Source organism: Oncorhynchus keta, chromosome 22, assembly GCF_023373465.1.
Source record: "Oncorhynchus keta strain PuntledgeMale-10-30-2019 chromosome 22, Oket_V2, whole genome shotgun sequence".
Taxonomy (NCBI): Eukaryota; Metazoa; Chordata; class Actinopteri; order Salmoniformes; family Salmonidae; genus Oncorhynchus; species Oncorhynchus keta.
In genome coordinates this window covers 55,589,931-55,602,374 of record NC_068442.1, presented here as the reverse complement: position 1 = coordinate 55,602,374, position 12,444 = coordinate 55,589,931, and the positions used below count along the sequence as shown (strand labels likewise).

Below are 12,444 nucleotides of genomic sequence, written 5' to 3'. Positions count from 1 at the left end.
AGAAGATTGGAACCACCAAGACTCTTCCTAGAGCTGGCCGCTCGGCCAAACTGAGCAATCGGAGAAGGGCCTTGGTCAGGGAGGTGACTGAGAACCTGATGGTCACTCTGACAGAGCTCCAGAGTTCATGTGTGGAGATGGTAGAACCTTCCAGAATGACAACCATTTCTGCAGCACTACACCAATCAGGCCTTTATGGTAGGGGGACTAGACGGAAGCCACTCATCAGTAAAAGGCACATGACAGCCCGCTTGGAGTTTTCCTAAAGGCACCTAAAGGACTCTCAGACCATGAGGAACAAGATTCTCTGGTCTGATGAAACCAACATTGAAATATTTGGCCTGAATGCCAAGTGTCACGTCTGTAGGAAACCTGGCACCATCCCTACAGTGAAGCATGGTGGTGGCAGCATCATGCTGTGGGGATATTTTTCAGAGGCAGGGACTGGGAGACTAGTCAGGATCGAGGGAAAGATGAACGGAGCAAAGTACAGAGAGATCCTTGATGAAAACCTGCTCCAGAGCACTCAGGACCTCAGACTGGGGTGAAGGTTCACCTTCCAACAGGACAACTACCCTAAGCACACAGCCAAGAAAACAAACTAGTGGCTTTGGGACAACACAAAGCAGTATAAAGCAACATAAAGCAGTATAAAGCAGTATAAAGCAACATAAAGCAACATAAAGCAGTATAAAGCAGTATAAATCAACATAAAGCAGTATAAAGCAGTATAAAGCAGTATAAAGCAACATAAAGCTGTATAAAGCAGTATAAAGCAGTATAAAGCAACATAAAGCAGTATAAATCAACATAAAGCAGTATAAAGCAGTATAAAGCAACATAAAGCAACATAAAGCAGTATAAAGCAGTATAAAGCAACATAAAGCCGTATAAAGCAGTATAAAGCAACATAAAGCAGTATAAAGCAGTATAAAGCAGTATAAAGTAGTATAAAGCAACATAAAGCAGTATAAACAACACAAAGCAGTATAAAGCAACATAAAGCAGTATAAAGCAACATAAAGCAGTATAAAGCAACATAAAGCAGTATAAAGCAGTATAAAGCAACATAAAGCAGTATAAAGCAGTATAAAGCAGTATAAAGCAGTATAAAGCAACATAAAGCAGTATAAAGCAGTATAAAGCAACATAAAGCAGTATAAAGCAACATAAAGCAGTATAAAGCAGTATAAAGCAACATAAAGCAGTATAAAGCAACATAAAGCAGTATAAAGCAACATAAAGCAGTATAAAGCAGTATAAAGCAACATAAAGCAGTATAAAGCAGTATAAAGCAGTATAAAGCAACATAAAGCAGTATAAAGCAGTATAAAGCAACACAAAGCAGTATAAAGCAACATAAAGCAGTATAAAGCAGTATAAAGCAACATAAAGCAGTATAAAGCAACATAAAGCAGTATAAAGCAGTATAAAGCAACATAAAGCAACATAAAGCAGTATAAAGCAGTATAAAGCAGTATAAAGCAACATAAAGCAGTATAAAGCAGTATAAAGCAGTATAAAGCAACACAAAGCAGTATAAAGCAACATAAAGCAGTATAAAGCAGTATAAAGCAACATAAAGCAGTATAAAGCAACATAAAGCAGTATAAAGCAACATAAAGCAGTATAAAGCAGTATAAAGCAGTATAAAGCAACATAAAGCAGTATAAAGCAGTATAAAGCAGTATAAAGCAACATAAAGCAGTATAAAGCAACATAAAGCAGTATAAAGCAACATAAAGCAGTATAAAGCAACATAAAGCAACATAAAGCAGTATAAAGCAGTATAAAGCAACATAAAGCAGTATAAAGCAGTATAAAGCAACATAAAGCAGTATAAAGCAGTATAAAGCAACATAAAGCAGTATAAAGCAACATAAAGCAGTATAAAGCAGTATAAAGCAGTATAAAGCAACATAAAGCAGTATAAAGCAGTATAAAGCAACATAAAGCAGTATAAAGCAGTATAAAGCAACATAAAGCAGTATAAGCAGTATAAAGCAACATAAAGCAGTATAAAGCAGTATAAAGCAACATAAAGCAGTATAAATCAGTATAAAGCAGTATAAAGCAACATAAAGCAGTATAAAGTAGTATAAAGCAGTATAAAGCAGTATAAGGGGAGTAGAGTAGTCTTTACCTGGTGGGGCGACTCTGTCCTGGTAGGTGGGTTTGTAGTTACTAAGGGTTAGCAGCAGGGCCTGGATGGTCCCAATGAAAATCCCAGCCAAGCATCCATAGAAGATCAGGTAGAACAACAAGATTTTAACTGTGGAGAGAAAGACAGAAGGAATTGGTTACAAATAGACAGACAGATTAGTAGTAGACGGCATAGTGGTAGGCATGTCCTGTTTTAGCAGATCGAACATGGTGAATGAGTGTCAACAATACTCCTGTATTTTTTTTATATTTTTTTTATTTTACCTTTATTTAACTAGGCAAGTCAGTTAAGAACATATTCTTATTTCCATGACGGCCTGGGAACAGTGGGTTAACTGCCTGTTCAGGGGCAGAACGACAGATTTGTACCTTGTCAGCTCGGGGGTTTGAACTCACAACCTTCCGGTTACTATCCCCCATCACCATACAGATTCACCCTGCCAGGTCCCCCTTGAACATGTTGCCTGAATTGATTCTAACTGGAAATTCCAGGGAAACTGCCAACCTCCAGGAAAAACACCTGAGACATTAGCCTGACAGGACGCTGAATGAAAGACATCTGGGGGTTTATAAAAGGGCTGAGTAACTCCAGTGACTAGGAATGTGCTGAGCCATGCATGGTGTGGTGTGGCTGGCTAGAATTCAAAATAATTATCTAAATACAACAGAAGTTCAGTTATTTAACCATAGATGATATTTGAGGGTTATAGGGATATATTGGTGATTGAGATTAATCTAATTCAACATTGCCACCACTAATGAACATGTCTATAAAATCACTTTCGAAATGGCTGGGGGAAAAAAATATATATATATATATTTGCTTATCTAAACTAAGCTGATGCTGTCATTATAAGTGCTTATGATCCAATATGAGAAGTCATTCAAGTATTTATTTAATTACGAAGACAGTCTAAATCTTTGTGAGAGGCATAAGATTGTTAATCTTCCTGGGACTAACTAAATCTCTCTACGGTTTAACGTTCTATGAGTTGACTGTAAACTTCAGCGTAACTTTCACAGCCTGTTAATCCTCTCTCTGCTGTTAATGCCAGGGTAGAGACAACTCCTGTTACTAGTACTACTACAGAACCTCTCTCTGCTGTTAATGCCAGGGTAGAGACAACTCCTGTTACTAGTACTACTACAGAACCTCTCTCTGCTGTTAATGCCAGGGTAGAGACAACTCCTGTTACTAGTACTACTACAGAACCTCTCTCTGCTGTTAATGCCAGGGTAGAGACAACTCCTGTTACTAGTACTACTACAGAACCTCTCTGCTGTTAATGCCAGGGTAGAGACAACTCCTGTTACTAGTACTACTACAGAACCTCTCTGCTGTTAATGCCAGGGTAGAGACAACTCCTGTTACTAGTACTACTACAGAATATCCCCTACACTACTACAGAATATCCCCTACACTACTACAGAATATCCCCTACACTACTACAGAATATTCCCCCTACACATACACTACTACAGAATATTCCCCCCCTACACATACACTACTACAGAATATTCCCCCCCTACACCACTCTACACCACACTACTGTTCTTTACTCTACACCACTCTACTGTTCTTTACTCTACACCACTCTACTGTTCTTTACTCTACACCACTCTACTGTTCTCTACTCTACACCACTCTACTGTTCTTTACTCTACACCACTCTACTGTTCTCTACTCTACACCACTCTACTGTTCTTTACTCTACACCACTCTACTGTTCTCTACTCTACACCACACTACTGTTCTCTACTCTACACCACTCTACTCTACACCACTCTACTCTACACCACTCTACTGTTCTTTACTCTACACCACTCTACTGTTCTTTACTCTACACCACTCTACTGTTCTTTACTCTACTATTCTCTACACCACTCTACTATTCTCTACTCTACACCACTCTACTGTTCTCTACTCTACTCTACTCTACACCACTCTACACCACTCTACTGTTTTCTACTCTACTGTTCTTTACTCTACACCACTCTACTCTACACCACTCTACTGTTCTTTATTCTACCCTTCTCTACACCACTCTACTGTTCTCTACTCTACACCACCCTACTGTTCTCTACTCTACACCACTCTACTGTTCTTTACTCTACACCACTCTACTGTTCTCTACTCTACACCACTCTACCCTTCTCTACACCACTCTACTGTTCTCTACGCCACTCTACTGTTCTCTACGCCACTCTACTATTCTCTACGCCACTCTACGCCACTACTATTCTCTACGCCACTCTACTATTCTCTACACCACTCTACTATTCTCTACACCACTCTACTATTCTCTACACCACTCTACTATTCTCTACACCACTCTACTGTTCTCTACGCCACTACTATTCTCTACACCACTCTACTATTCTCTACACCACTCTACTGTTCTCTACACCACTCTACTATTCTCTACACCACTCTACTGTTCTCTACTCTACACCACTCTACTGTTCTTTACTCTACACCACTCTACTGTTCTTTACTCTACACCACTCTACACCACTCTACTGTTTTCTACTCTACACCACTCTACTGTTCTTTACTCTACACCACTCTACTGTTCTTTACTCTACACCACTCTACTGTTCTTTACTCTACACCACTCTACACCACTCTATTGTTTTCTACTCTACACCACTCTACTGTTCTCTACTCTACACCACTCTACTGTTCTCTACACCACTCTACTGTTCTCTACACCACTCTACTGTTCTCTACTCTACACCACTCTACTGTTCTCTACTCTACACCACTCTACTGTTCTTTACTCTACTATTCTCTACACCACTCTACTATTCTCTACACCACTCTACTGTTCTCTACACCACTCTACTGTTCTTTACTCTACACCACTCTACTGTTCTTTACTCTACACCACTCTACTGTTCTTTACTCTACACCACTCTACTGTTCTTTACTCTACACCACTCTACACCACTCTACTGTTCTTTACTCTACACCACACTTCTGTTCTCTACTCTACACCACACTTCTGTTCTCTACTCTACTCTACACTTCTGTTCTCTACTCTACACCACTCTATTCTACACCACTCTACTGTTCTTTACTCTACACCACTCTACTGTTCTTTACTCTACACCACTCTACTGTTCTTTACTCTACTCTACTCTACTCTACTCTACTATTCTCTACTCTACACCACTCTACTGTTCCCTCTCCTCTATCAGCCTCATTTACAAGCATCCACAAACTCATACACCCCCCCACACACACACACACACACACATCACATGGCGCCATGCAGTCAGGCAGGCAGAGACAGGTGTGGCAAGACATGTTACTTTCTCTCCCTGCATGTGAAGGTGACAGGATGGCCAATTGTAAATCAACCCTGCTGCCCTTAACCTTGGGTCATAACAAAACATCCAGTGACTAAACAATCTACAGGAAACACTTTTACTAGTGCATTGTTTGAGCAGAATAACTTCATAGTGCAACAGTGTCTGGGTGCGTGTGAGAGGGAGGGAGAGGGACTGATTGACTGCCGGTAACCATGGCAGTGAGCTCTGGGGTGAGAGAGAGAGACTGATTGACTGCCGGTAACCATGGCAGTGAGCTCTGGGGTGAGAGAGAGAGACTGATTGACTGCCGGTAACCATGGCAGTGAGCTCTGGGGTGAGAGAGAGAGACTGATTGACTGCCGGTAACCATGGCAGTGAGCTCTGGGGTGAGAGAGAGAGACTGATTGACTGCCGGTAACCATGGCAGTGAGCTCTGGGGTGAGAGAGAGAGACTGATTGACTGCCGGTAACCATGGCAGTGAGCTCTGGGGTGAGAGAGAGAGACTGATTGACTGGCGGTAACCATGGCAGTGAGCTCTGGGGTGAGAGAGAGAGACTGATTGACTGGCGGTAACCATGGCAGTGAGCTCTGGGGTGAGAGAGAGATGCAAACCAGTTGCATTGAAGGTGACCATGGCTGTATTTTTGTGGGCATGAGTCATAACACCCATAAAACCTAGTGGTCAAACAAGGAAATGGTTCCAATTGTTTTTCCACCATACATTTTTCCCAAAGGGGATTTTAGAAACCCTTCAAATAAGGTCTGTGTTTCGTGTAGACTTACCCTGGCGTGTCGTTTTGATAGCCTGGTCTGTGTTTCGTGTAGACTTACCCTGGAGTGTCGTTTTGATAGCCTGGTCTGTGTTTCGTGTAGACTTACCCTGGCGTGTCGTTTTGATAGCCTGGTCTGTGTTTCGTGTAGACTTACCGTGGCGTGTCGTTTTGATAGCCTGGTCTGTGTTTCGTGTAGACTTACCCTGGCTATCAATAGCCTGGTCTGTGTTTCGTGTAGACTTACCGTGGCGTGTCGTTTTGATAATCGTGTAAATCTCTTGGACAAGGTGACTTTTATCAATATATTAGCCTGCATTAACCCTCCCCCCAAATGAAATGCTAATTACTACTAATGTGGCTATCATAAAGAACTACAAATCCCATGATGATCTGGACGAGACTGCCGAATCGAGGCAAAGGGAAGAATCTCTGGATTAACTATATCATGTTAGCTAAATGTAGTAGTTAACAAATAGGCTACATTTCTTTAAATGGACTATTCTGTGAATTGTCTTGTGCACGTTTTAAATTGACACAATACCTGTTAGAAAATGTGTCTGCTCGAGCTGAGGTGGAGGAGCTAGCAGGGTTTTGAAGTCTTCCATGATGTCTTCATTGATGCTCATTAGAATTTTTTTAACTGAGTGTAAATAGAGCCGAATATATTGATAAAAGTCACCTTGTCCTAGAGAGACTTACATGGCTATCAAAACATCATGCCAAGGTAAGACGACACCAAACACAGATGTTATTTTAAGCGTTTCTAAAATCCCCTTTGGAAACAATGAATGGTGAAACATCGATTGGAACCATTTCCCTGTTTGACCGCTAGGTTTTATGGGTATTATGACACCTACACGGTGGGGCTCTATTAACGGATGCTCATTGGTTAAAACATATGTTTTTATTTATTTTTTATAAACGCTGAAAATAAGGTCTGTGGTAAACAGGTTTAGGAGTTCTGATACATTGTTCTATGAGATCATCTTCATCAGCTAACATAGCTCACTTCTGTGATAGACTAGTGTCCTGTCCAGGGTTAAGGCCCAGTGATAGACTAGTGTCCTGTCCAGGGTTAAGGCCCTGTGATAGACTAGTGTCCTGTCCAGGGTTAAGGCCCTGTGATAGACTAGTGTCCTGTCCAGGGTTAAGGCCCTGTGATAGACTAGTGTCCTGTCCAGGGTTAAGGCCCTGTGATAGACTAGTGTCCTGTCCAGGGTTAAGGCCCAGTGATAGACTAGTGTCCTGTCCAGGGTTAAGGCCCTGTGATAGACTAGTGTCCTGTCCAGGGCTAAGGCCCAGTGATAGACTAGTGTCCTGTCCAGGGTTAAGGCCCAGTGATAGACTAGTGTCCTGTCCAGGGTTAAGGCCCAGTGATAGACTAGTGTCCTGTCCAGGGTTAAGGCCCTGTGATAGACTAGTGTCCTGTCCAGGGCTAAGGCCCAGTGATAGACTAGTGTCCTGTCCAGGGCTAAGGCCCTGTGATAGACTAGTGTCCTGTCCAGGGTTAAGGCCCAGTGATAGACTAGTGTCCTGTCCAGGGTTAAGGCCCTGTGATAGACTAGTGTCCTGTCCAGGGCTAAGGCCCTGTGATAGACTAGTGTCCTGTCCAGGGCTAAGGCCCAGTGATAGACTAGTGTCCTGTCCAGGGTTAAGGCCCTGTGATAGACTAGTGTCCTGTCCAGGGCTAAGGCCCAGTGATAGACTAGTGTCCTGTCCAGGGCTAAGGCCCAGTGATAGACTAGTGTCCTGTCCAGGGCTAAGGCCCAGTGATAGACTAGTGTCCTGTCCAGGGCTAAGGCCCTGTGATAGACTAGTGTCCTGTCCAGGGGTAAGGCCCAGTGATAGACTAGTGTCCTGTCCAGGGAGTGTACTGTACATCAAGCTGAACCATCACAACAGAAACAGGAGATAGTTAAGTAAGTAGGCTCATCAAGCTGACTGATATTATCTCTGATAACAAAACGTATCGGATCTCTGAAACCTCTTAACCTCAGACCGTGTTACATTTACATTTACATTTAAGTCATTTAGCAGACGCTCTTATTCAAAACAACCTCCAAAAGCTGCATTAATTTCCCCTGTCGGCTTTGAGCAACGAGCCATCGGGACTACAAGCTGGCGAGCCCTATAGGCCTGTTCCAAAGTCCAATTCATGTTAGTCTCTCAAATCCGTGTTTTTCTTACCTACGACCGCATATTGTGTGGAAGCTCAGGGGGAATAGCTAAATTCAGACCGCTGTCGTTTTCTCGCTCTCTTGTAATAAAGAGCCATCGGATCGACTGAGTGAATGTGATCTAATTGGCCAATAGGAGACTTGTTGAATGCCTTCCAGTCCTTGTGATAACCTCTCTCAGCTCCCCCCAGAGCTGCAGGGTAGACAGTCAGGCAGGCATGGCTTCATGTTGTGAATGGACAACTCAGGCACGTTCTCACATTTCTCGAGACAAGCAGCTCAGAGATTGCTGAGATTATCATGATTGTCCTATTTCATGCTTGCCTTTCAAAAGACTATAGACACCGGGTAGCCATCAGTATCGTTGGATACAAGTGTCACTGAATGAAAGACCCGAAGCAATGTAGCCTACAGTAGTCGCTAATTCCTACCATTTTTGATGATGACCCATTGTGATTTGATGCGAAAATGAGATGGTGCTGCACAGCCAACCTATTGGAAGGCTTTATTTATCCTGAGCAATAACCGCTGCAACCTGGTCTCAGAGCTTTTTGTATGATTCTGTACGGAAATCTGAGAAACTCCATTGATATTTTACACTATGATATGATATGATATTTTACACTATGTACTAATTTGTGGATGTCTATCGCCCATTTCGTATGATATGTTACGAATTCTAGCTAGGCTAGGGTGTTTCAGTTAGGTTAAAGTGTTAAGTGTTAGCTAACATGCTAAGTTGCTAAAAAATAAGTTAGTAGATAAAATGCTAAAGTTCTCTGTGATGAGATTCAAACATCTAGCAACCTTTGGGTTATACACCCACCCATCCGACATTCGTTTTTTTGCCTCAAGTAACCATCTGTCTTATGTAACCATATCATACTAGTTTTACAGTCCCGGATTTAAATGTACTATGTTATGACAGTCTATGAGACCAGGCTGTAACAACCACATCGATGTGACTCGACGTGCGCTTGACAATACCGTGCGCGATATGCAGGCTACGCAAACAAAGGCTTCACGCCAGAAACCTTGGGACTTTCAAAACGTAGCAAGCTACTTCATTGAGCTTCTGAATTCTAGAAATTAATTCCGAGAACAGCAACTGTTTCGAGAGATAAACCAACAGTTATCAGCGAACAGGCGCTCTTTGCGTTACCAAAATAGTCTGTCTGCATTCAGGAAACAAATGACAACCGTTGACCATTGCCTTGTAACTGTGTCCCCTACCAGAGCGTACAATCTGTCTTTATTTTTGCTCGTATTGTGAAAGCCTACCGTAATAATCGCCCTACCTATGTGAACTCGAGGAATTGATTTAAGCAACAACTTGTTACCAGTAGCTGCTAAAAGAAACAAAGTTGTCTGTGGGGGAGGGGTGGTCCTACAGAAACCGAGCATGTGAGTCGTGACATGATCTTTCTATGTACAAAAAGCGCCTAGATAAGAAAATATACAAAAATAAACGAAATGTTGCCAATAGATAAACTAGCTCCCAACTGCAACAGTCTCCTACTCGAATACTGAGCAAAAAAATGTAGAGATAACGTCTTTGTGTTACAGTGTTGCAAGCTCACCAGTTGAACAAGAAAGTGTCTCATTGGTAAATCAATGCTCATTGTTGGCTTCGTTTTACATGACAATCTCTCGGTCCAAAAACAATGACATCAGTTTCAGGCGAAAAGGCCCGATCACCTTGACTGCTAACCTTGAACCCTGATTCCTTTAAAAAAACGACCTGTATTGGGATAAAACAGCTAATTACCGAGGTAATGGATGTCCCCCTGTCATTTGGCACATTATTTTGTTCAGAGAAAGAAAGCCATTTCTATTTACCAACTCTTAGCCATTTTCTCCAATCTAGGCTAACTATGTGACAGCAGAAACAAGCGTACCATGTTGGCAAGACAAGCACATGTTTAGTTGCAATCCAACACTCTCGATTGCCACCATATAATGTCAATGATGTCCTTCAAAATGACCTCTTTGGCAAAGGACACCGACTCTAGCTTTCGCTGTACACGATCGATCCGGGTTAAACGAATAATGACGAATAGGAACATTATTAACGTTCACTTGACCTAAAAGTCTGAATATATTTAAACTGCCTTTTAGACAGAACTCCATGTTCATTACATGTATTTTAATCGTATTCCATCAATGGGTTATACGGTTATTTTACAGATGTGGTTGTTTATAACTCACGTTTAATTCATTCTCTGTGTTTCTCCTGTAATTTTTCAATTGAAAAGTGAATTTCACTACACAGCATGCTACGTCCAATCAAACAGGTGCTGTATTTCTCAATCAGGAAATACAGAGAGTCGGGACTCTCTGTGCCGTTACATTACTCTGACAATACACGGAAACAACAGGGTTACACCTCGTATCATTCTTATCTTCGAGTTCATTTCCAGAAAAGCGTCGATTAAAAGTGGTTTATTACAGATGTATGTACTTACACCAACTGCCACCAGTGCGTCCTAGAAATTCCTTCCTTTCCGAATTCCACAGAAAGCTCTTCCATCCACCGTCTCCATCTTTATTTGCCGACATATTTCTTTTGCCTTTTAATTTCCCTTTTCAATTAATATTATCTAATGGGTTTTAGGTACCCGATTCCTGTACTGTCCCCCGGTACAGAATAGTAATGGACAGTTTCGTACCCGGCTCTCCTATTGTACAGCACACAATTTATCTCTTATGGTAACCGACTCCGCCCGCAAACTCTTGTAATAAGTTACCTACAAAAGAGGGGGGCTAAACTCTAGCAAATCACAAGCAGTCATCCTTCTGCGTAACAACCAACTGCTATGATCACTGCTCCATGAGCCAAGGCAGCCCCAGGCGGTTCAAAACGAAATGGTGGAACTAAAATGGTAGAATTCTACGGTGATGTCATAAACTCATTATATTATATTACCATTCTTGGACTTCTATTACCACATCGCATGTTAAAAGTAATTCTATTTCTCAGGAGTCAACTTTGTACTTTAGTACATTTGATTATAATTCCTGCTAAATATCACATCCATAAAATTCATTGTTTAAAAAAACAACATCTTATTAAAACCATTTTTTAAGTTAGACTTAAATAATTACTTTGCCGATGCTCTGTGAGAATAAGACGGGTATTGAAATAAATGTATACTCTTAAGCTTTTAAAATGTTTTTGAATGTAAAAACTCTGTTTTTCTGTTAATCTGTTTGTGATGGTTTTTTTGTGTGTTACATTTTTTTAAGAAAAATGTGTAGATTTTTGTAACACATTTGAAATTTGTGTCCTTCAAAATGTTTGTAATTTCAATAATAAAAAATAATTGTACTTTGGTACCTCGTTCCTGGTTCATTCAAAGCTGTTCATAAAGAATGCATTTTAGACACAGCCCCTACCTACCCTTATGATTGAATAACATATGTTATTATATAATAACATTATTATATAATAACATAAGAGAGAAAAACAACTGTAAAGAGTAATAATATGGTTACTAATAAGGTAAATTCACTTTGTGGAAAGTTGTTTTTTCCTGGGCCCTATGGAGTTATTCCTGGTCAGGAAATACTCTGGGCCCTATGGAGTTATTCCTGGTCAGGAAATACTCTGGGCCCTATGGAGTTATTCCTGGTCAGGAAATACTCTGGGCCCTATGGAGTTATTCCTGGTCAGGAAATACTCTGGGCCCTATGGAGTTATTCCTGGTCAGGAAATACTCTGGGCCCTATGGAGTTATTCCTGGTCAGGAAATACTCTGGGCCCTATGGAGTTATTCCTGGTCAGGTCACACGGGCAGGAAAATGCCTTTTATTTGACCAGGTTGTCCCATTGAGGTCAAAGCACCTGTTTTTCAAGGGGCGACCGTTCTCACTTCCACCACGGCTTGTTTAGGAATCCTTGTATAAATGGGCTCGACAAAAAGCTGTCAAATATTATTGAAGCCTGTGTCGATACGACAACTCACCAGTTAATAAATCTGCCCCATTTCATAGTGATTCCTCATCAGACAGGCCC

General features: G+C 41.3%; 1 protein-coding gene across 1 annotated transcript in view; it reads right to left on the bottom strand.

Moving 5' to 3' along the window:
• Positions 1-11,151, bottom strand: part of atp1b1a (ATPase Na+/K+ transporting subunit beta 1a) — a 27,470-nt gene extending 16,319 nt beyond the window's left edge. The window contains exons 1-2 of the mRNA XM_052475675.1: positions 10,895-11,151; positions 2,144-2,272 (exon numbers count right to left, since the gene is read on the bottom strand). Coding sequence (XP_052331635.1) covers positions 2,144-2,272; positions 10,895-10,988 — 223 coding nt within the window. The 5' untranslated portion in view covers positions 10,989-11,151. The remainder of the gene's footprint in view (positions 1-2,143; positions 2,273-10,894) is intronic.
• Positions 11,152-12,444: the final 1,293 nt, after the last annotated feature.